Raw genomic sequence first — 26,520 nt, 5'->3', positions numbered from 1 at the left:
CGAGAGTAAAAGTAAGTCTCATGTAAAAGTTGACCCCCTAATTTTGGCCAAAGGTCTGGAATCTTCCATACATTTCATGTAAAAGTTGACCCTAGTTCTTCATAAATTACAGACCAATATTTGAGTGTCAATGTATTATCCTGTACATAAACGTTATGATGAAATGAATTTTTTTGTGCTGTTGTTTTGCTGTAGAATTCACACCAATTTGATATGACAGCTTTAAGATGCATCCAGTTAGTCAGGTGACAACTTCCCTTTGAGTGCAGCTCAGCTTACCATAATTTATTGTGTTTTTTTTCTTTATTAGTTTAGAGATCAATTGGGCTTCTGCTAATGATATAGTATTTTGAACTATAGCAGGAATTTAAGCCCCTCAAAAGTAGTATCAACATAATAGTTGACCCCATAAATTTAACCAGAAAAATAAGGTTAAAAAAAAAATCGGCTTCTACATGAGTATACACAGTACATGTCCCCAAGCTGTATACAAATAATGTAACATTTGAGATAGTCGCTTGTAATTTACAAAACACAGTAACCAATTTACACACAGTACCATCTCATGATTGAGCCAGCAAAACTAAATTATTTATTTGGGAGATGGTCTGTTGAAAACATTAGCATCGACCAATACCCTAAGGAAATCTCCCCTTTGCTTCTTTGAAATAGAATTTAGAGATCAGTTATGTTTTTTTTACAACTCTTCCTAAAGATGGTACATCCAACTGTCTAACACTCCCTAAGTATTGCACTGGAGTGTCAGGCTACATTTTTGTGCTCAATTCTCTGGGGTGGGACTTCCTTTGAGCCATGGCTGACACATACAATGCATTTTTTTGAAGTTTTGAATTTATAGCCTCAATCCTTTCAGAAGCAAGACCTGGTATTTCCATTAGTGCATATCTAGATTTATTATCAACATTTCCTTCTAAACCTCAATATATACGTCCATTTCAATCCTAGTGAGTGGAATCCTAGCGAGTGGGCTTCCTGCATCTTTAAGCTATTCTTGATATATACATATTTATTTCTGTAAAAACGGTCTTGTCTTGTATAGCTTAATTAGTAATTAGTATCTTGACAATGTAAAGATTGTCAATGCTCAAAACAGTTTAAGCACAGGTTGAAAATGCAGTTCTTAGTAAATATTCAGTGGTCCTTGCTCCTGGCCATTCCCCCAAATGTATCTTTTCCCCATCAATCAAACCTGCCACAAATAGATGACCAGTTAACCCTGGCATTCTGGAGTTCCCTTCCTACACTCATTTTCCTCTTCTCATTTGTGACCCCCCTTACAGCCCTCCTCTTTGACCAAGCTTTTGGTCACCACCTAATGTTTCTTCCTGTAACCTTATTGTTTTCTCGTGTTTCTTGGATCCATTTCTTTAATGAGTCTACCCATTATTAGACTTTCCAAGAACCCAAGTATGGAATGTCAACTCAAACTCAAAGGCATCATCAGTCACCAACTGTAACTGCCATTATTATCCTATTCAAGTCATCCCAGGAACTGAGTAAACTTTCTCTAAAACCCTTCTATCATCATTTCCCCAGTTTTGCCTGTCCTTAGGAGAGCAAATCTGGATTGCAAATACAGTCTCACCAGTGCTGTATAAAATTATAGCAAAGCTTCCTTAACATTTTATTTCATTCTCTTTCCTATCAGTGAACAAAGTTCCAGAAATCAAATAAACGTTTGTCTGGAGCTTGTGCACAGTTTGGTTGCTGAGCTTCCCTACATTACAATACTGGCTTCAATTCAAAACAACTTCATGCAAGTTAGTGTTTTGGGATGTTTGTGAGGTGCTGTAGAAATGCAAATATTTCTCTCTCTTTTTGGGTTCAGATAAAAGCAACGCTCAAGGTTTGTGCCACATTGAATGTAAACAAGGAAAATGGTTTACAAGTAACATTAGATAAAACAGAAAGATACTTTAAAGCAACTTATTTTTGGATGAAATGGATAGCACCATTTTCACATTTTTGACATTTAATTATAATTCTCAATGAAACATCACTTGGTTCATTTTGTTTTAATTCAATTTGGAGAGAGAAGGGAAGCAGGAGAGATAGAGGTATGAACTGTGTAAATAATTGCTTGTGGTAGAAAGTTCTGTGTTTCTTTAAATTCGTGACATTTAAAGAAAACTAAGATAAATAACGGCAGACAGATCAACAACAAAATTAATAACACCTTTTTTTTAGATTACTTACAGTGTGGAAACAGGCCCTTCGGCCCAACAAGTCCACACCGCCCCGCCGAAGCGCAACCCAACCATACCCCTACATTTACCCCTTACCTAACACTACGGGCAATTTAGCGTGGCCAATTCACCTGACCTGCACATCTTTGGACTGTGGGAGGAAACCGGAGCACGCGGAGGAAACCCACGCAGACACGGGGAGAATGTGCAAACTCCACACAGTCAGTCGCCTGAGTCGGGAATTGAACCCAGGTCTCTGGCGCTGTGAGGCAGCAGTGCTAACCACTGTGCCACCGTGAATCAGGTCTAGACTGCGCCATTTGGGAAATTAATACCAAACTTGAAATGTATACAATACTATCATATTAGATGCAACATTCAGGTGGGTGATTTCAACTATAACAGCAATATGAAGTGCAGGCAAAAGTGAGGACTGCTGGAAATCGAAGCTTAGATTAGAGTGGTGCTGGAAAAGCACAGCCAGTCAGGCAGCATCCGAGGAGCAGGAAAATCGACGTTTTGGGCAAAAGCCCTTCATCACGACCCACTCCTGATGAAGGGTTTTTGCCCGAAATGTCGATTTTCTTGCTCCTCAAATGCTGCCTGACCGGCCGTGCTTTTCCAGCACCAATATGAAGTGCAGCTTTATTTTAGAAATAAATGATAGCTGCTGTACATGAAGGTACTAGGTGCCTAAAGAGGTTTCATCAACATTAAATATACATCAGTGAATGGAAATGGCCTACGTGGAGAACTTTATTCCCATTTCTATCCATTTATGACTAAAAATGTAACAGTAGAACGGCTAGGCAAAAACAAACTTGCTCTTCAAGGGTGCCTGCATTTCTTCAGATGAATATCGGAACATGATTGTGAAACAGGATGAATGTTTGAGTTGTTGCACTGGCATGTTTTACTTGACCAAAGGAGAAGGGACATTTACTGCTCTTCACAGGTGCTTATTTCAATTGATATTAAAACATATTGAAAAGAAAGAGAACAGAAAAAGCAACATGTCATTGCAGACCTTTCATCAATGCATTCTCCCATCTCATCCGTTTTGAGCGCTGTGTGGATTGTGGGTGTGAAGAGACGAGAAATAAAATATATTTTGAGATCAAAACTTCAATGTTGGAATCAGACACGTTGTGGAAATACCTGGCAAACTCAACATAGTTAAATCATGATTTGGGAGATGCCGGTATTGGACTGGGGTGTACAAAGTTAAAAATCAACAGCAGGAGCTACTTCAGTGTAACATCCCACTACCTGCATTGTAAACGCAACCCATTGCAAATTAAAGTTTAAAAAATTCTCTGGTGCTCCTTCGCATTCTGAATCCAGGACATATGAAAGTAATATGCTACATTCTGCAACAGACAAAATGAACAATGACATTTTACAAACATTTTTAAAGCAGTCATAGCTGAAGCAGAGAAATGTCAACATGGACCGACACTGCTCGAAAGGGACAAGCTATCGTAATTTCTCTTACACTTCTGATCAAAGTTTTTTGTATTCCAAGTATGGCACTTGCAAGCACGAACAGTAGCAGAGACACACTTAAGGGGAAGCTAGATAAATACATAATGGAGAAAGGCATGGAAGGTTAAGCCAGTAGCATTAGACAAAGGAGGGCTGGAGAAGATTCAAGTGTAGAATTAACACCATCACAAAACAAGTGAGCCAAAAGACCTGTTTCAGTATCGTAAATTCTATGTAAAAGGTATAGGGACAATGCATTGTGTCACACAAATTCTCAGATTAATTATAATGCACCAAATGTGCACAATAATCTTTCACAAAGCTACATCCCTCATCCCTCCTGCAGTTAATATAGCAGTCTCCCAATGCTAAACAAAAACAAAGTATTCATTTTCATAACTAACACCAGGATGAAAGCAATATTCAAATATTTTGGAACCACTTAAAAGATGACTGCTCCACTCTGTTATGGGATAAGAATTCCATTATTGACCAGAGAGATTATGGTGGAATGTCGCCACATGTGAACTTGGTCTAATTAGTCATCAGATTTCCTTCCAGGCCAGAAAATAACTCGTACCTCACTTGTGCAAAATGCACAGGAAATCTCCCGTTTGAGTCATGTACGGGGTGCTAAATGGCCTCACAGCTGCACCTCACTGCAATATATTGCTTACTTTAAAGTAACGCTTTTTTCCACAGTGATCAGAAAACTTGGACACAGGAGTAGGTGTAAATCCAAAGGTCCAACAATTCCCTTCTGTTCATAGGTACTAAATTTGTTTTCAGTGCTTCACATTCTTTGTGCTTCTGTAACTGTTTCACAGGACAGAGATAAGAAAAAATCCCAAGTAAAAGAGGTGAAATAGGAAGGAAAAATACTATGCAACAAGAGGTCCTGTAGTAAAAGGAATAGATAAGCAAACTATTACTTCAATGTTAGTTGGGAAAGAAAGGAAGCAGTGAAAATTTGAAATAATACGACAGGTTGATAACAGAGTAAAACAGTTTGCAGCTAACCTGATGCTAATACATAATCAATGTTGAAGCCTGATAATATTTTATATGATTTTTTAAAAATGCATGATTTTAATACTCCAAAATCTTTTCAGAAAATGTAAATTGCTAAGTCTTAATGTGACAGGTGAACTTTTAAATTACAATTTGCTCTGTAGACAATGTTCCTGGGAGTATAACAGTGGATTGGCAAGGGGGAAAATACATCTGCATTGATAGCATGTCTAGATTTTATTGTCAGTCATACACACAAACAGATGCTTATGTTGGTTGCAATGTGCAGAAGCATGATTGATGTATAATCACTCTCAGGCAAGCATGAGCAATTCATCAACGCATTGATATACTCAACAAATATTTGCCAGCATATATTCAGCTGTGCATAATCATCTCTCAAAATAATCCCAAGAGGATACAGAGGATCACCTATCTATCAAAGTGGTGAAATCTTTCAGATATTGTAATTAAACATTAACTTTATTTAATTTCTACAAGAAAATCAAGATCCATAATGACTGCTGCGATATACAATGTCACCTGGTGCAGTTCTCAGCATAAAAGGTTTAGAAAGTGCCAGATTCAATCCTCACTCTATGCAGAATTTTCTGATGGGCATCAAGTTAGCCTTTCTGGGGAAAGCTTTTGAAGTTCCTCATGAAGGTAGAGAGAGGACGCGAGAAACAATCTTTGGTGTTGTTGAGGATTTTGAGACTTGGGGAGAGTTCAAACTCAAATTGGAGGTTTTGGATAGTTAGGAAACTTTTCTAACACTGTTTTGTGTGCAGAAGTCTGGAAGTCTCTTCATGCAACCATGTGAATTATGAACAAGAGTAGGCCCTCGGCACCTACTCCACAATTCAGTAAGAATACGGCTGATCGGATTACTCCACATTCTCACCTACCCAACGCTAACCTCTTTCCCCTTTGCTCATCAAGAATCCATCAACCTCTGCCTCAAAAAACTGAAGGACTCTGCTTTCACCACCTTTTGAGGAAGTGTTCTAAAGGCACACTCTGCCTCAAATGAGACCACTCCTACCCCCTTATTTTCAAAACAGTGACTCCTGAATTCTAAATTATCCCACCAGAAGATATATACTGCAAGGTTTGTAGCTCAGGTTGAGGTTTAGGGTGTAGGTTTGCTCGCTGAGCTGTAGGTTTGATATCCAGACGTTTCATTACCTGGCTAGGTATCATCAGTGGCGACCTCCAAGTGAAGCAAAGCTGTTGTCTCCTGCTTTCTATTTATATGTTTGTGCTGGATAGGGCTCCTGGGGTTTGTGGTTATGTCATTTCCTGTTCGTTTTCTGAGGGGTTGATAGATGGTATCTAGATCTGTGTTTGTTTATGGCGTCATGGTTGGAGTGCCAGGCCTCTAGGAATTCTCTGGCATGTCTTTGCTTAGCCTGTCCTAGGATAGATGTGTTGTCCCAGTTGAAATGGCGGTTTTTTCCTCGTAGGAATGGCGTAGGTTCCAAAATGGCGTAGGGCTACGAGGGAGAGAGGGTAGTGTCTTTTTGTGGCTAGCTGGTGTTAGAGTATCCTGGTGGCTAACTTTCTTCCTGTTTGTCCAACGTAATATTTGTGGCAGTCCTTGCATGGAATTTCGTAGACTACGTTGGTTTTGTCCATGGGTTGTACTGGGTCTTTTAAGTTTGTTAGTTTTTGTTTGAGAGTGTTGGTGGGTTTGTGTGGTACTAGGATTCTGAGGGGTCTTAGTAGTCTGGCTGTCATTTCTGAAACTTCTTTGATGTATGGTAAGGTGGTTAGGGTTTCTGGCTCTGTTTGGTCTGCCTATCATGGTTTGTTCTTGAGGAATCTGCGGACTGTATTTTTTGAGTATCCTAAACAAAACCTGCCACAAACACTACATAGGACAAACAGGAAGAAAGTTAGCCACCAGGATACACAAACTAGATCTTTGCCCATGAGTTTAACTTATCTATACTCCCTTGTAGTCTCCAGCCTCTTCACAGTTACTTTCACAACTTTGTGTTATGAACAAATTTAGCAACGATACCTTTACTTCCTACATCCAAATAGTTTATATAAATTGTATAAAGTTGAGGAGACAGCACAGGTCCTTGTGGCACACCCCTCTTAACATCTTGCCAAGCAGAAAATTATACTGCCAATAATCTTCGCTAACATAGTTAGGATACGGTAGCACATCAGTGAGGTTATATAGCTAATTGCCTCAAACCCTGGGCTACTGAATCAGAAAGGAGTGCTCAAATAACACTAAATCAATAACAGCAACTGGGTGATTTAAATTCAATTAAATATAGAAGAAATTCAAAAGCTAGTATTAATAGTGGTGGGAATAAAACAACTGGTTCAATAATGTCCGATAGAAAATTTAACTCTTCAGTGCTTACACAGGACTTCAAACTCTCAGCAATCTCCATGACTCAGTCACCCACTGAAATGGCCAACCAAGTTACTCAGTTATATCATTCGCCATATGACAGACTGCAACACTCAAGGGCAATTAACAATTAGCAATAAATAGAACAAAAAGAGTGGATAGCGGAGTAAACTGAAGTATCACAAAACCCGGAGTAGGCCTTTCGGCCCTTTGATCCTGCTATACAAGTCACTAAGACCATGAATGATCAGGTTATCTTCTCAGCTGCCCTTTCCTGTCTGCACTCTATAATCCTCGACTCTCTTGTCTATCAAAAATCTAAGTTGGCCCATTTAAAGATTAAAACTTCACTGCTTTCTGTGGAAACAAATAACCCACAGAGGAAATGAAACCTCATTTCTTAAAAGGGAAAGTTCTTAATCTTAAGACATGCTCCTTAGTGTTAGCTTACCCAAAAAAGCAGCATACTCTTGGCCCACCCTATCCACCTTTCTCATTATTCTAAACTCTAATGAGTAAAATCCCAAACTAACAGTTCAACTTTCATAACATAAACTCTTTTCCCAGGAATGAGTCGAATGAATCTTCTCTGAACTGCTTCTACAACTTTTGTTAAAAACAACAAATTGCACAAAGATTTCAGAGGTGTTCTCACCAACACCTTGGACATTGCAGGAAGTTTCTCTACTGTTATATTCCATTCTCCTTGCAATAAAAGGTAACATGCCATTTGCTTCGCTTCTTGTGTCCTCATAATACTTATATTCAAAGACTGTGCTGAACAATTTTGTTAATTTCATGTTGAACTTTGGTGCTTAAGCTACACTAAAGTTTTAAACCTAGAATGTGAGTTTGGAAGTATTTCCTCAAAGTTGTGGATGAGTAGAGCCCACAGCATGAGATCTTAAAAGTTTAATCTTAAAACGAGAGCTAGGACATTCAGGGGTGATGTCAGGAAGCACCCCTTCACAAGAGGATGTAAGGAATCAAGAACATTCTTCTCCAAAAAGCTATCAAGGCTCCGGATCAACTGAAGATGCTAAAGCAGAGGTTGAGAGTTTTGTCGAATGACAGCACTACGAGTGAAGGTGCATAATTGGTTTTAAGATGGAGATAAATCATTACAGATTGGTCTATGCTTTTCTTACAATTCAATTCCATTAAAGTGGCTTGCTTCAGGTTAAATAACTGCTTAGCTTAACATATCAAGACATTTTCACTTTAACATCGAGTATGCTTTGCATGCATATTTGATTAAAAAATGTTAACCAAAACCAGCAACAATATATATGGTAATTAACAAATGACTTCAGATCAAAAGGCATTGACAGAAACACATCAACAGATGCAACATGCAGATCTCACGTGTTGATTTTGATACATTGATTTTAGGCCCAATTGGATTTAATAAATCTTGCAGATGGTGTACTGCCTTTAGATTTGAAATTACCAACACACTGTCCCATATGCTGTCCTTTAGCAGGCCAAGGTCGCAGCAAAATCTCTTACTGCTGCTTTTACTTTCAAGTACATACGGAATGGGATTAGGGAAAAATTAAAATCTGACAAACCACCAGACAGACACCAAGTCAAAGTTTAGGAAGTTAAGAAGCATGACCACAACTAGTCAGAGTTCCTTGAGCTTTAAGGGCTGTTCCTCGGAGGAGGGGGTCGAGCATCCTGCTCCAACTCAGAATACCACCAAAACTCCATCTCTCATTTGCATCCTTAATTTGAAAACTTTGGGATCAACTCATTTGGGTCCACTTAAGTCCGTTCAGGCTCTTGGCTAATAAATTTCGTTTAACCCAAATAGACCTTAAAGCACAGCACCAAATGGATCTGTAGACATGCTGAGTTTGACGCTTAGGGGGAAAAAAAATTATTTTTCAGTCCATTCAGGCCAAGCAAGGTTTTTTTTAAGAGCCAAATAGAAGACATTTCAGTTTTAGGTCTTTTCTGCTTTTGAGCATATGTTTAACAGGCACTCAATCTACATTCTGTTACATGCAATCTAAGAAGTCACAATTGGCCAAATAGCCAGCCCTATTGCAGCAGTGTCATTGATGAAAACCAGCTTTCCCGAGATGAAGAAAATCAGAAAAAAAATTAAATTTCTCTATGTACGTACAATGCACGCAACAATACAGAGACATTTATGAAATAAATCTTCAGATGGGGTAACAGAGTCAAACAATTTGATACTTCGGTGAAATGATTGTGAGGGTGCAGCATTGGTAAGCAAGATGGAGGATTTTGGTGTTAGAATGAGCACAGCAGTTAGATTGACATTCAAATATATTTATCTTCTGATCAGGGTCAACTCAAGTGGGCAGGACGGAGGATCAATGGTTAGCACTAATGCCTCTCATCCTCAAAGAGCCGGGTTCAATTCCAGCCCTGGGTGAGTGCCTGGATGGAGTTTGCATATTTGCCTCATGTCTTTGTGGTTTTCCTCCAGGTGCTGTGACTTGCTTTCATGATACCAAGATTAGGTGGATTGGCCATGCTAAAATTGTCTATAGTATTCAGGGATTTGTATGCTAGGTGGATTAGTTATTATAAATGTGGGGTTATGGGGATACTGTATGGCTCTGGTGGGATGCTCTTCGGAGCATCAGTACAGACTCTATGGGCTGAATGGTCTCCTTCTGCACTGTAGGAGTTCAGATTCTAAGTAAGCAGCCAATTCTAAACCTGATCAGAGTCATTTAAGGAAACAGCAATCACTTGTGTAGGATGTGCTTCAAGTCCACCCTTAGAACAGACCGGGGCTATTTTTAAAGGGAGGTTCACCATCTCTCTAGGAGTCAATTTGTGGGCGGCACGGTGGCACAGTGATTAGCACTGCTGCCTCATAGCACCAGAGACCCGGGTTCAATTCCCGCCTCAGACAACACTCTGTGTGGAGTTTGCACATTCTCCCAGTGTCTGCGTGGGTTTCCAGTTTTCTTCCACAATCCAAAAACGTGCAGGTTAGGAGAATTGGCCATGCTAAATTGCCTGTTGTGTTAGGTGCATTAGTCAGAGGGAAATGGGTCTGGGTGGGTCGCGCTTCGGTGGGTCTTGTTGGGCCGAAGGGCCTGTTTCCACACTAAGTAAGTTAGTCTAATCTAATCTCAATTCGCTCAGTTTGCTAGGTAGCTGGTTTGCAATGCACAGTGATGTCAACAGTGTGGGTCAACTCTGACACCATGAAGAATTCCCCTTCTCAACCCTTCCCCTCAGTGAGGGATAGTGATCCTCAGGTTAAACTACACCAGTTGCCCTTCGAAGGGAGTGGCGTTACGATCAGTAGGACATCAATGACTTGACCTCTCCGAACTGGCTAATCAACTTATGGAAGAACCAAGTTTAGACCGTTTGAAAGCGAAGGAACATGGTCAAATGCTGGTGGTTCCTAACTTTCCAGCAACCAAATAGCAAACATTACCTCACTGTGAGAGACTGAAAATTGGATACATGGCATCATTTTGTTACAAAGGCACAAACTCCACATATGTTTATTTATGTCACAAAACTGCAAATCAAATTTTAAGTGAGGGTATAAACCACTTGATGCAAAAAAACAGGACATAAGTGGGTCAAAATGGCAACAGGAAACAAAAGGCTCATAACTGCCATTAGTATATTCCTGCCAAGGCATTAAAACTGTAAGCTAATACAGCTTGAATAAACAGTAAAGCATCCAAGCCTTCATCAAATAATCGATAGGCGTAAAGTAACTAAGCGATTAAGTTGCTGTCTGTGCCTGAGAGGAGGTGTAAAGTATAACATCAAGGTACAACAGAAGTACATGACGGACTTTCAGATATTAAATACTGTTTTGTTCTACTATGCAATTTGAAGATGGAAGGAAAGATAGATTTCACAACTCCCACAAATCCCAAGGTCCAATTTATATCTGCCACCCCACCAACAGTCACCTACCTGTGCAACGTTTTTGTTCAGTAAATAAACTCCATATTCAAACTGAAACCTTTCTCCTCCTCTTGGATACAGAGGGAACCTGTGAACACAAACACAGGAGAACCTAGTAAATAAAGCTATCTGGGGGAACAAGGACTACAAATTATAGGTTTACATTGCATTTGGTTTTACCTTTCTGTATCAGTGACAAGTTATAATTCAGCTTTGCACATAAGATTATCCTGAATTCTTGCATCACATCAAATGAGACACAAATATTAATGCAGTAAATGCAGCAAAGGTATTGGCACCCAACAATACCCTGGCTCTTACACTATAGCTCCAGACTAGGTATGCATTGAGCCAAACTGTTCTAGTATAGTTACAGTCATTGCAGAAAATTGCCAAGGGTATGTTCTGTTACAAAAAGCAAGACAAATTCAGTGTGCCCATTTGCTGTCCCATCACGCTAGTCAACCTTCAACAAAACAATAAAGTGGTACTGGGAATTGGTGTCAAGAACTTACAAATAATAAGGTCACGGATGGTGCAGTTTGGGTTTCAACAAGTCATTTGACTCCAGACTTTATTGCCGTCTTGGTCCAGACATGAAAAGAAACACTGATGTTTGGATGCAATGCCAGGACAGCTGCCTTTGACACTGAGACAGTATCTGAGTATGGCATCAAGGAATCAGGGCAAAATTTAAGGTGAGAAAACGCTCCACTGCTGAGTGTAATACCTGGCTTAAAAGGAAGATAGCTATTGTTGTTAGCAGTCAGTCATCTCAGTTTGTGGACATCTCTGCAGGTACTCCAAGTAACTGACCTTGGGCCAACCATGTTCAGCTGCTTCATCATTGGCCTCCCTCCATCAAAGTCAGACACAGATATTCATCAAGGATCAGTTCAGGTGCAGACAGCAGTTTAAATCACTGAGCTGCTTTATACATGTTCTATGTTCAGTATTGTTCGCAATTTTTCTGATACTGAAGCAATCCACGCCCAGAAGTCCTGGATAATATTCAGTCATCATTCAGCACTCTATGATGTGCAGGCCACACAACTGCCAATGACCATCTTCAATAAGACAGAATCTAAATCAGCCACTCAGGACTTTCAACGACTTCACTGTCACTGAAATCCTCACTTCCAACATCCTGGTGTCACCACTGACCAGAAAATTAAGCCAACATCAATGCTATTGTCACAGGAGCAGGGAATCCTAATCAGCAAGCTCCCCAAAAATCAATATAATATTCAAATATGGTTCAAAGTGTGTGATAGAGCTGCACTCATCTAGTTAAGGGGAGAACACCAAGTTAAAGACCACCCAGTACAAAGTAGGCCACTTGATCAATACCATGTTTTTAATAGCACCTTTAATGTGATCCAAGGCTCTTGGCAAGTGTATTACAACATAAAACATGATACTAATCCACATGGGGAGCAATTTGTGCACATGACTAAAACCTTGATCATAAAAGCAGATGTTAAAAAAAGGTGTCTTAAATAAGCAAAGTGAGGAAATTCATGGAGAGGCAATTCATGGAGAGGCATAGGGAGGAAATTCTGGAACTATGTCAGAGTAAATCAAATTGGGGAATGCATAGGTGGCCAGAGTTTGAGACGCACACATACTGCAAAGAACTGTGGGTGGTGGGAAGCATTGGAAAGTAAAATTGATGTAGAATATCAGTCATACACTGGTTAAACGGCTGATCTTCAGGCCGAATGGCCAAATCCTGCTTCTATGTTTCAATATTCTGAGAAAATTATAGGGAGGGGAAGAACTGAAAACATGGGCAGAAGTTTTAAATTCAATATTAATTGACTAGGAACCAATGAGGGCAAGCAAGCACAGGGATCAAAGTAACAGAATATGCCACAAATTGGGATATAGGCAGTTTTAGATGACCTGAATTTTATGGAGGGTCAACATTGATCAAACCAACCAGGGGTTCATTGAAATAGTCATATCCAAAGACAAAGTCTTGGTTGAGGGTTTCAGCAGCAGATGAGCTGAGAGAGCAGCAAAACTAAACCACGGTACAATTACAACATTTAAAAGACATCTGGATGAGTATATGAATAGGAAGAGTTGAGGGATTTTAGCCAAATGCTGGCAAATGGGACTAGATTAATTTAGGATACAGAGTCTGCATAGTCAAGTTGAATTGAAGGGTCTGTTTCATGCTGTACATCTCTTTGACAAAACAGCAGCTTTATTGGTCAAATACAAGCACAGTATAACTCAGCAGGGAAAAAAGTTGAAACAATAGAAGCAACATGAACAGGTAGAGTCAGTCTACCACAGAACCAGGGTTTTAGTTTAACTTTCAGTAATTGTTGGAGTTTTGATGTTTGTTGTGGATGCGACTAAACATCTCTCTTGGCTAGAGCAAAAGGATCAATTTCTCCCTCTCTGACAGTTCTTTTCCCCTGGACTGGAGAAACATTGCATGCGAGACCATCTAAGTTACTCAATTTACCTTTGCCAAGGGTGCATTTACAGGATGTTACTATATTGGTAGTTAAATAATCTATTATTTCTGTTAAATTTTCCAATTGAATTAAGTTATTACAATTCTTCTTTCTTGTGTTTGTATTTTAGCCACAGGGCAGGAATAAAAACGTGGCTTGCTTAAAGCTGCGAAATGTGACCAATTGAATTCCATTTTGAACATAGCACCTTACACGTGCCTTCAAATAAGATTTAAAAAAGGGTCTAGGCTCTCTCCTTGATATATTTGAAGGGGGTTTTGGTCTGGTCCATAACACTATGCGGTTAGATAATGCAGCAGAATCTTGTTAGCACACATTTGAATGCACTGCTATATTAAGGCTTTACCAATTTCTGTCTTATTTGAACAGGAGGGGAGTCTGGACAGAAGCGATTGTGCCAACTAGGTGAGCAGCTTTTGCTGATTGACTGAAACCGGAAGGAACTGCACACACTTTACTAAAGCAGCAATTTATTCTGATCTCAATCCTGCATAGCAAACAGTCATCTGGTATGATACATGTTTAATGAACACAATCCACCCCTACTCCCCAAAAAAATTAATTTTGTGTCAGCTCCTATAACAAAAGGAATTAATTAAAAATTTCGCTTTCTCATTCCACACCAAAATAGAATAAACTTTCCCATGTCGAGCTACTCGAGGCTTGCCCTTTCAGGAGACTGAATGTTTGCTTTAGGATGGCCTCAATGCTAAAGGGCCATTGTGTACAACATGTGCCCTTGGGCTGAACCTGGCTAATTCATCACCTGGCATGTTTAATTGGTAGCATACACTGGAGTCAGTCAGTTAGTTATATACTGTAAAGGGAGGTTTGCTATAACAATTCAAGTTTTAAATTGAGGAATAGAGGAAAATATGCATTTTTGAAAAAAAAAACAAACCCAACAGGGAAAGGATGTTAGACTCAACAATCCAACCATTTAAGGAAGCAAAATCTGGAAAATTTTGATTTCTTTTGGATTCTTCCATTTAAAACCAACCTTTTATAACTTAAGACAGCTTCAATATTCTGCACCATGAGTCTAAATTAGCAACTGTTTAAACTACCACACTGCGCGGCATACTGGACTGGAACACAAAGTGCATTGCAGAACACAATGACCGAGCCCCCATAGAATTTGTGCCATTGACCAGACCATTATGAAATGGTCCAGCTTTTGACCCTTTTGTTTCAAGCCAATTAAGGTCAGGAATGAAATTCCTACTTTTCAGACACTCACTGCTGTCATAAGGGGATAACTATGAATGTCTAATATGCTAATATGACTGTATACAGACTTTAGAAAGGCCATGTTGGCATTGGAGACTGCTTAAAATAGATTCACTTAGGCTCAACTTATCAAGAACACCTATACAGGTTAGGCCTTTATCCATTCAAGTTTAGAAAAATGAGAATGAAGCATACAAGATTCTGATGGGGCTTGTCATGATAGATGTTGAGATGATATTTTCATCAGTAGGAGAATCAGCCAACCGGGGTGTGGATCAGCATTGAAGTCATGATACCCGTTTCATAAAATCCTGCCATATTTATAAAGGTCTTGAAGCCATTTCCATAGTCATTGAGCAAAGCCAAGTGAGTGAGTGGTTGGATGTCTGGTGAGTGAAATGTTGGCAAAAATGTCACTAATGGAATGCCACAGGGTTTGGTCCTCAGACCTCAACTACATTAATGGACTTGGAAGTAGGGATACAAGTTACTATAACCAAATTTGCATGTAACACTAAAATAGGTGGTAAAGTAAGATTAGATTTCCTGTGGTAGGGATATAGGCCCTTCAGTCCAATAAGTCCACACCGACCCTTTGAAAGTTTCCCCACCCAGACCTATTCCCTGACCTTATATTTACCCCTGACTAATGCACCTGACACTACGGGCAATTTATCATGGCCAATTCACCTGGCCTGCACTTCTTTGCATTGTGGGAGGAAACTGGAGCACCTGGAGGAAACCCATGCAGATACGGGGAGAACGTGCAAACTCCACACAGACAGTCACCTGAGGTGGGAATCAAACCCAGGTCCCTGGCACTTGTGAAGCCAAATTGCAGTAAAGAAATAAGAAATTTACAAGTGGATACGATAGGTTAGGAGACTGGGCCAAAACATGGCAGATGGATTTAATCAGTGATAATCAAGAGGTTATCCCTTCTGGTCTGAAGAATAGAAAGACAACTTTTTATCTGAACGGAGTGGTGTAGAGGGGTCTGCATATCTTCATGTATGAATCACACAATTTACAGCCATTAACATCAGAACCTGTCTTCCTGTTATTGCTACCAAAAGTGGATAACCTCAACTATCCAAATTATACTGCATCTGCCATGTATTTGCCCATTTATACAACTTGCTCAAATCACACTGAAGTATCTCTGCATCCTCTTCACAGCTTATCCTCCCATCCAGTTTTGTCTCATCTGCAAACGTGGATATATATTACATTTTGTTCCCTCATCTAATTCATTAATATGTATTGTGAATAGCTGGGGTCCATGCATTGATCCCTATGCCACTCCACCATATACCACCTACCATTTCGAAAAAATGTCATTTATTCCAACTGTTTATTACCTGTCAGCCAACCAGTTTTCTATTCACTACCCCAATCCCACACACTTCAAATTTACATATTCATCTCTAGTGGGACTCTGTCACAAGCCTTCTGAAATTCCAAATAAATCAGATCCACTAGCTCCCATTCTTCAACTTGACTAGTTACACCCTCAGAGTTCCAACAGATTTGTCAAGCATGATTTGCCTTTTCAGGTCCTTGCTGTCTCCATCCAAACCTGCCACTGTTTTACAAATGCTCAGCTATTAATTCTTTTATCATGGACTCCAGTATTTTCCTCACTACCAACATCAGGCTGACTGGCCTATAATCCCTCCTGGTTTTTCTGTCAATCTCCTCTTTTAAATCGAAGGATGACATTAGCTTCCACCCAGTATGAACAGACTGTGTCAGAGGCTACAGAATCTTGAAAGATGACCGTTAATTTCTATTATTTCCACGGCCACTATCGTAAGTAATTTGAGATGTAGATTATCAGGACCTAGGGATTTAATTGGCCTTTTGTCCCATCAATTTCAACAACACCGCTGCCCTTCTAAAACTGTTTTCCTTTAGTACCTTCCTCTATTTCCCAACATTTCTGGTATCCAATTGATGTCCTTCTTTTTGAACACAGAACCAAAGTACATATTACCAAAGTACATATTCATTTGGTCACCCGTTTCTTTGTTCATTATAGACACTGCTGTTTCTGACATTTTTCTTCAGCAATCTTCCTCTCTTCATATACTTTTTAGAAACTTTTACTGTCAGTTTTTTATGTTCCTAGCAAGTTTATCTTGGACTCTATCTTCCCTTCCTTAATCAACCCCTTTGTCTTCCTTAGATGAATCCTAATCTGTTCCCACTCCTCAGGTTGGTTGGGCTTTTTTAATGGCCAATTTGTATGCCTCTTCCTTGGATCTACTACTATCTCAAATTTCCTTTAGTGGCAGGGTTTGGCCACCGTTCCCATTTTATTTTTGCGCCAGGCAGGAATGAATTGTTGCAGTCCATTACCTTTCCACCAACAGCCCTTTAAAAAACATCCCCCAACTTTCCAAAGTTTTGGAAAGAATTCTGAGGGATGGGATTTATGACTATTTGGCAAAGCATAACCTGATTAAAGGCAGTCAGCATGGCTTTGAGAAGGGCAGGTCACAACTCACAAATCTTATTGAGTTCTTTGAGGTGGTGTCAAGACTAGTCAACGACTGTCAAGCAGTGGATGTGGTGTATATGGACTTCAGCAAGGCATTTGATAGGGTTCCCCATAGTAGGTTCTTTCATAAAGTCAGGAGGTATGGGATACAGGGAGATTTGGCTGTCTGGATTCAGAATTGGCTGGCTGACAGAAGGCAGAGAGTGGTTGTAGATGAAAAGTATTCTACCTGGAGGCCAGTGTTGAGTGGGGTCCTGCAGGGCTGTTTTTGGGCCTCTGCGCATTGTAGTTTTTATAAATGACTTGGGTGGGGAGGTTGAGGGGTGGGTTAATAAATTTGCAGACGACACAAAGTTTGGAGGTGCCATCGATAGTATCGAGGGCTGTTGTTGGCTGCAATGCGACATAGACAGGATGCAGAGCTGGGCTGAGAAATGGTAGATGGAGTTCAACCTGGATAAATGCGAAGTGATGCATTTTGGAAGGTCAAACTCGAATGCTGAATATAGGATTAAAGACAGGATTCTTGGCAGTGTGGAAGAACAGAGGGATCTGGGTGTGCAAGTACAAAGATCCCTCAAAGTTGCCACCCAAGTGGATAGGGTTGTTAAGAAAGCATATGATGTTTTGACTTTCATTAATAGGGGGAATCGAGTTTAAGAGCCATGAGGTTTTGCTGCATCTCTCCAAGTCCCTGGTGAGACCACACTTGGAATGTTGTGTCCAGTTCTGGTCGCCCTACTATAAGAAAATTAGAGGCTTTGGAGAGGGTGCAAAGAAGGTTTACCAGGATGCTGCTTGGACTGGAGGGCTTGCCTTATGAAGGAAGGTTGAATAAGCTCAGACCTCTCTCTCTGGGGAGAGAAGAGGAAGAGAGGAGACCTGATCGAGGTGTACAAAATAATGAGTGGAATAGGTAGAGTCAATAGCCAGAGACTTTTCCATAGGACAGGAGTCATAGTTTGAAGATATTAGGAGGAAGGTATAAAGGAGACATCAGAGGTAGGTTCTTTACGCAAAGAGTTGTGAATGCATGGGATGCGGTGCCAGCTGTGGTGATGGAAACACAGTCATTAGGGACATTTAAGCGACTGCTGGACATGCACATGGATAGCAGTGAGATGAAGGGTGCACAGGTTAAATTACTATATTTTACATTAGGATTAAACCTCAGCACAACATCGTGGGCCAAAGGGCCTGTTCTGTGCAGTACTTTTCTATGTTCTAATTATCACACCTCATATCTTTGCAGTTTCCTCTACTGAGATTCAGAATTCTCATCTCAGGATTAACAACGTCAATCGTCATCTTGATGAGGAATTAGATCACATTTTGGTTGCTCATCCCCAAGGGATGTTTCACACCCACCTATTAATCCTCTCTCATCAATTAATACCCAGTCCAGAATGACTGGTTACCTGGTTGATTTCTTAATGTATTCATCCAAAAAGCCCATCCCCTATACAGTCCTAGAATTCACACTCTATTGTATTGTTTCTAATTTGACTTGCCCAATTAAAGGTTAATGTGAGCCATAAGTACAGGTGTTCCTTTATTGCACATGCCTCAAATTTACTGTTTAATGCCATTCCCAACGTTACCTCCAGAGCTTTGGTGTCTATTAATAATCCCCACTAGTGATTTTTGCCTCTTGATTTTTTTGCATGTATACCCATTCACAGATTCCATATTGTTGGAGCTAATATCCTTTCTCACTATTACATAATTTCCGCTTTAACCAATATTGCAACTTCACTACTTTTTAACCAAATCAAAAAACAAAAGGAGGCATTGAACAAAGATCATGCCACAGATCATTCATCTGCCATCTTTTAGCATTCAAGACCTAAATCCATTGTGCTACTACTTGCCCATAGCTTTAGATTGGGTAACTTTTGGAAACAGCAATTTTCCCCTTGGATAATGGAATGACCTCTGCCTCAATCAACAGCTGCTCCAAGGTTCTGCACAAACAAGCTGCAATGGAATCCTTTCCTCACTGAGGATTTCTCCCATCACCAAATATGTAGGCGAAAAAAAACCAACCCTGTTCACTTTGTCAAAACCCATTACAAAACACTGCAAGTCTGCCAGTTTTCTCCAGTGAAAATTGCCTCCAAAAACAACTCAAGTCTTTTCTCTTAACTAAACCTTCCCATTCAGGCATCAATTTTGTGAACAAAAGCTCTTTGTACTGTGATCCAGTATGCTCCAGGCTCAAAGTTAGAACAGAATCCCATATTGTACCAGTATGCATTTCATATTGGTGCAACTCATCTCAATTGCTATCACAGCCCTCTTCTTCAGTTCTCTTTGCAAGATAACCTAACAATAGAAATAATGAAGACTTGTGAAGACTTATAAAGTATCTAATATTAAACTGGTTTGAGAAATGGCTCAAAGTCATCGCACAGAACACTTGCGGCAAGGCAATAATTGACTTTTATCAAAATGTGAGCTGTAAAGACCAACGATGAAACCTCTGTGCTGAAGGTTGTCTGGAACCAAAACGTTAAATTCTGCTTCCTTTCCACAAAATGATGCAAGGCCTGCTGAGTTTCTTAAGCAATATCTGCTTTTGTTTCAAAAATGATGATAGGTTATGCATTCTTAGATTTGCTCCTCATCTCTGCTGCTTTCTAGTAGTTCAACTTAGCATTAACAGAAACAAGTTGCAGCTTGGCAGTGGCAAAACTAAACCGGTCTATTTTTGTTCCTGTTAGAAACTGCATGCCCCAGTTCCAGATTTCACCATCCAATTTGGGTCTTTGATCACTGTGAACCTGATACATGTAATCTCTGTTGTGTTTGGCCCAGACATGAGCACTGAGTACAATTCTCATCAACCATTAAAACTCTGTTTCCACCTTTCTAACATTGTTCAATTTTTCTGATTTCTCCCTTGCCACAGGTGTAATTCATATCTTAAGCAGATCCCTGCCTGGCTCTTGAATCTCTCAAAAGCTTGCGACTTCTATACATGCCAAAAACTAGTACTCATAAGTGTTCTCACATTATGCAGCTCATCCATCTTTACCCTTCCAGACACTCACCTCTTTTTAGCAGTGCACAAATTATAAAATGCGGCTTCACGTTTACACATTACTTCATGCTTTCAGGATCATAGAACTGTAAGGTTATGGTACAGGAGGCTGCCATTTGGCCCATTGTGCTCCTGTTGGTTAAATGATCCACCTTACTTGACATTACTTCCAATCTCCTCAAATTCCACTTTTAATCTCACTTTTGTTTTCAGTTGCTGATTATTTTTGATGTTCCATTTCACATACATTTCTACCCCCATAAATTGCGTTGGAATTTATTTGTCTTTGCAAATAAAGTCTATCGATCTTTAAAAGGTCTCTTTAAACTTTAGCAAACTCAATCACCTCAGGAACCATCAACAATTCCTACTCAATGTCTGATTCTCCTCAGAATGGTTCCCAACAATTAAAAAGCAAGTTGCCACAATGATTTCAATCCGCTTTTATGGATGCCATTAACAAATTAAGTCACTGCCTTAAAAGTATATTGCCATCCACGATTTAAGTTACTGTTCTTGACTAGTCCAGCAGACAATGAAGGAACTTATTGTCAGTATTAGCTGAAATCAATACATTATGTATATGTAATTGTCAGTGGTTTATTGGCCCGACAACTACACGATGTAAGATAATCCTTGAGGTTGCAATAAAAATGTCTTGAGGACTATAAACACTAGCAAGTTACAACTTGGGAGTTTCTTTACTACACTTTCCTTAAAATTAAAAAAGTTAAGTGAAAATGGGTAAAACCTTTTGGCCTTTAATGAAAAGCAAATGCTTTTGTGGCAACGAAGTGTTTACAAAAATTATGGCATGACATTTTATGAATCCTTAGCCACATCACCTTGCTCCTCCATTATATTGCTCTGACACCTGTTACTTATTACAGGAAAGTAACAAAGAATCCTTTTGAGTGGGAAAAATGAAATATTGAGATATTTTAAACTGATTATTGAACCAGTCTTTATTTTGATGATTGCCAGGTCATTCTGCTTCCTCCACACGAAATGCAACTCAGAACCATGTTTAGGAATAAACTTGATAGGAGGCCATATTCTACATTCTAAATTTCAATTGATCATTTCTTCTCCCACACTAAACCCTCTCCACAGGCAGACACGTTTTACCAGATACATTGGATTAACTTTTTTTTTTAAAAACAATGGTGCAGCCTCAACTAGAACAGCATCAAATTTTGAGTAAACTTTAGGCAGGTTGTGAGGGATCGAGAGAGGATACAGAGAAGATTCACGAGAATTATCTCAGGGCAGATGGACTACAGTGATGTGGAGAGATCGGAGAGGAGAAGAGAAGAATTGGAGAAGATTCAGAACAGATTGAATAGAAGCTTTCAAAAACCATGAGAGATCCATACACAGTAGTCAGAGAACCCATTTTCATTGGCGGAATGTTGAAAAGTAGAGGGACAGGTGAATGGAACCAACTGAGTTGCTCTTGCTGAGTTCTGCTAAAGACAAAAGGCCAATTTGACCTTTATTCAGCTGTAACCATTTAAAGATTCTAGATCTACAAAGTGGGAAGAATGGGCTTTACATCAGACAGGGAGAAAGTGAGGACTGCAGATGCTGGAGTTCACAGCATTTCCTAGGTACTGAAGGTAAGATGCAGAATGACTGTTCCATTCCCTAACAGTGATTAATTTAATAAGCGATGTACATAGAAACCATTCTATCTGGGTGCACAATGGCTTGGTACAGCAACTGCTCTGCCCAGGACCGTAAGAAACTACAGAAAGCTGTGCACGCAGCCTAGACCACCATGGAAGCCATCCTCTCGTCCATGGACTCCCTTTACACTTCTTGTTCCCATAGAGGCGCTGCCAACAGCAAAGACACCTCTCATCACAGTAATACTCCCTTCCAACTTTTTCCATCAGGCAGAAGCTACAGAAGTTTAAACAGGTCCAAGAACAGCTTCTTTCCTGATGCTATTAGGCTGAAGAATGGACCTCGCTAATTTCAAGTCTAATGTTAACCTTGCTTTTGTGCACTTCTTGTACAGCTTGTATGCCTCACTGTCTAAACACCCTATGATCTGCATGTCCTTATGTTATGATTGATTGTACTGCTCACAAAACAAAGCTTTTCACTGTACTTAGGTTCATGTCACAATCACAAATCAAATTAAATGGATAGACAATGACTTACTAAGCAGAAAATAAGTAGTTGTGTATTACAGAGGAATTGGTTTGGAGGAGTTACTGAGCTACTAAAATAACCATGAAGCTGAAAGATCAAACATCCTTTAAGGGAGGAAACCGGCATTCCTTACCTTGGACGTGCTGATTTAGTCCCCACGTGAAACATGAGACTCTTAACCACCCTCTAAAGAGGCCCAATAAGTCGCTATGCTTCACTTCTATCTTCTCATGGTAACTAGGCAAGTGCCAGAAGCACAGACCTAAATAATCAGACCTCACATCCTATGATCAAATAAAACTTAGTTCAACTACCATTCATATCAATTGTTAGTGAATTTGCACCTAGATAAATTAATGGGCAACAAAATATTAAGTTTCCTTCATAATCACAGCTTCATAATTCCTATGTAATTAATGAGCTTACAATTTTGTTACTAGTTCGAAAAGCTTGCCCTCCTCCACAAGGCTAATAGTTTATTTGCCTTCCTTATTAACTAAATTTGGACGCCAGCTTCTTGTGATTCATGCACAAGGACCCCAAACATTCTGAGCTGCAGCTTTCTATGGTTATTTTCTCCATTTCAATAATACTCAGGTAATAAGCTATACTCTCCTGCTTCAATATCTGTGGCAGAGCATTTTAAGCTCTAACTCCCAGGAGAAAGGCAATTAACGTGACCTTTTACCAAAAGGATGTGGATGCTTTGGAGAGGGTGCAGAGAAGGTTTACGAGCATGTTGCCTGGTATGGAAGGTGATAGCTATGAAGAGTGGTTGGGTAGGTTAGGTTTATTTTCACTAGGAAAAAAAAGGAGATTGAGGTGGGACCTGATTGAGGTTTACAAAATCATGAAGGGTATAGACAGGGTGGATAGAGACCAGCTACTTCCCAGGGTAAAGGATTCAATAATGAGAGGTCACTCTTTCATGGTGACAGGTGGAAAGTTTAAGGGGGATACACGCGGTAAGTACTCCAGAGGGAGGTGGGCATTTGGAATGCGTTGCCAGCAGAGGTGGTAGAGGCAGGCACGGTAGATTCATTTAAGATGCGTCTGGACAGATGCATGAGTAGGTGGGGAGCAGAGGGATACACTGATGCTTAGGAATTGGCCAACAGGTTTAGACAGTACATTTGCATCGGCCGAAGGGCCTGTTCCTGGGCTGTAAATTTTGGTCTCTGATCTGGACACAGTGGTAGTATCCCTACCTCTAAGCCACAAGCTCCCACCACAGTTCAGGTCCCAGCTCATGTGATGGCCACAAAACAGGCGCCATAATATTAAACAAGTTCAGTAACATTCAGTAAACCCTCCAATACAACTCTGGCCAGTGGCAAGAGCAGGAGAGTTACCTGATCAGTTGGAATCATGTGGCACTTGTACTACAATCTTCCCACATTTTAAGTGTCCATGTATAGGTCCTAACCATAAGCAATCTTGACCTCAATTCTGAGTCAAAATCTACCCTAGTACGCTATACTACTTATTTGTTTCCAAAGGGGAAACTTTTATGGAGTAAAAGCACAAATGATAATGGACAGGGAGGCAGTATACTTTGTAGAAATTGTAGATTCCATGACAGACATCAGAGGCATATTCCTGCTCATCGGATGTTGCCTGACCTGCTGTGCTTTTCCAGCACCACTCTAATTAGAGGTATATAGCCTGGTGTTAGCCACGACAGTTATCTGGTTGAGTAAATTTGGAAAATAAGCATTTGCTTCTCAATCCCAAGTTCCCAGAGCCCTTTTTGCACAAAACTTTTGCAATCACTCCATGCAGGTTTAAATTTTGAACAAGGCATTCTATCCGTGAGAGAGACTTATAAACATTTCAAGTACTACTTGAAGCCAACGTCATTGGTGGAAAATACTTCAACTTCATAAAGAAAAGCAATTTTACCAAGATGAAATAGAACCAGCTTATTGAAAAATAAACTGATGAGCAGAAATGAATTCTGTGGCTTTGAGAAGAAAGAGAGAAAATGTTCAATAGTGGGAAGAAAAACTATTTTCACATTTCACAATACTATAACTGTCATTTCAAACTTCATCCAACATTACAGCATGTGGTAGAATCGGCCACCAAAAAACACCTTTATGTACAGGATGAATATCTGGGAGTCATTAGTTTTCAAACAATTGACGGCAAGGTCAAGCAGTTTATAACCATCTTAACCTAAAGATCAGGTTGCAACCTTGAGGTCACTCCCTAGTATGGACTATTTACAATTATTAATGTGTATGGCTTTAATTAGATTAGATTAGATTAGATTAGATTACTTACAGTGTGGAAACAGGCCCTTCGGCCCAACAAGTCCACAGCGCCCCGCCGAAGCGTAACCCACCCATACCCCTACATCTACATTTACCCCTTACCTAACACTATGGGCAATTTAGCATGGCCAATTCACCTGACCTGCACATCTTTGTGACTGTGGGAGGAAACCGGAGCACCCGGAGGAAACCCACGCAGACACGGGGAGAACGTGCAAACTCCACACAGTCAGTCGCCTGAGGCGGGAATTGAACCCGGGTCTCAGGCGCTGTGAGGCAGCAGTGCTAACCACTGTGCCACCATGCCGCCCATGGCTTTAATATTCTGTTTTAAATTATTTCTGCTTTTCTACTGCCTGTTACCCTTGATATGAGAATACTTGCACATTCATAATGAGCTACTTTGGCTACATTTTTCAGTAAGGGCAGGGTGAAAGTATTTACCTGGAAAATTAATGCCTCTTGCAAAGATTAGATCATTTTAGACCCATTGATAATGTTAAGATAGATTGACACATCCACTAAGGTTACACAAGAGAAAACAACTTTGCTCTTAATTTTGGATAAGATGTTAAACCAAAGGCCTGTCTGTTCTGTCAAGTGGATATAATATTCCATGGCACTGCATTGTAAAAGAAGAGGGGCGATTCCCCCATTTCTTGGTCAATATTAATTCCTCAATCAACATTGCAAAAATCTCATTAGTATATTTTCACATGCAGGATTTTGGTTGTGTGCAAATTTGATGGCACACTTCTTCCATCACAACAGTACACCACTGGCTTGGAGAACTTTGGGATGCCCTGTGATCATGAGTGCACTATATAAATGCAACTCTTCACCAAAAATCCAATTTGTGTTTTAACTAAAAGAGACTGAATTTAATTGGGGAAGTGTTAATGTTTCAGATACTGGAAGGTGAACAACAATTTCCTGACATTTTCCCAACCAAGTCAAAATTCAGTTGCTCACATTAAAACGAAAAGACTGACCTTAAATCAAATTATTTATGCTTGGTACAGCAACTTGCTTCTTAACACTACACAATTTTATAACTCTGTAAAATAAATGACTGTGTTGTGAATTTGGCCACACGTGCCAAACATGTATAATATTAGGCATCTTGCTTTTGGGGCTATAAAAACATTTATCTTCAATACAAAAGTCTAATAAAATCTTTTATAATCCAGAGCACAATATTAACTGGCATCAGCTGTTCTCAATCTTGTAGGAAACATGTGTTTTGCATCCTCATTGCTGACTTGGGCTGATCTCATAAATATGGCAGCAATATGCAGAATACACGACCCTGTTGGTTTCTAAAACAAAGTAGCTTTCTTTTCCAGTGATCAGTTTTTACAGGTGTGCACCTATCTTGAGCCCAACACAGGAGTATAAAGACATGAGGAAGGAATTATGATAAAAACAACAGAGACCTAAGATTGATCACAATGAGTTTAGATCCATGCGGAATTAAGGATAGATATTTGTATGTTTACAAGTTGTAGTCTAAGAGGCCCACATAAGTTGAATAATGGATGCCACAAAGTGTTGTGCAGTCAGCTCATTGAGAAGTTCACATGATTTGTATATAGAATTTTGGGTAAATAGCTGTGATTAATTTAAAGAAGAAAAAAGCACCATGAGCAAAAGCCATTTGGTCCGTCAATTTTATTTCTATTACCACCTGTTTATTGTTTATAATATCCTAGACTCTAATGAACACATTTAATACACTGATCAAAAGTTCTGCAAAACTGAGAAAGGCAGTCAAACTAAACTCCAGGACAGTCAGTATACCAAGGTAAATGCTGCAAA

At 39.8% G+C, this 26,520-nt stretch overlaps 1 protein-coding gene across 1 annotated transcript in view; it reads right to left on the bottom strand.

The window, feature by feature from the left end:
• uvrag (UV radiation resistance associated gene) overlaps nt 1-26,520 on the bottom strand; it is a 314,975-nt gene that overhangs the window by 37,018 nt on the left and 251,437 nt on the right. Inside the window, exon 13 of the mRNA XM_072576814.1 lies at nt 11,008-11,086. Coding sequence (XP_072432915.1) covers nt 11,008-11,086 — 79 coding nt within the window. The remainder of the gene's footprint in view (nt 1-11,007; nt 11,087-26,520) is intronic.

Source organism: Chiloscyllium punctatum, chromosome 9, assembly GCF_047496795.1.
Source record: "Chiloscyllium punctatum isolate Juve2018m chromosome 9, sChiPun1.3, whole genome shotgun sequence".
Taxonomy (NCBI): Eukaryota; Metazoa; Chordata; class Chondrichthyes; order Orectolobiformes; family Hemiscylliidae; genus Chiloscyllium; species Chiloscyllium punctatum.
This window is presented reverse-complemented; position numbering and strand designations above follow the sequence as displayed.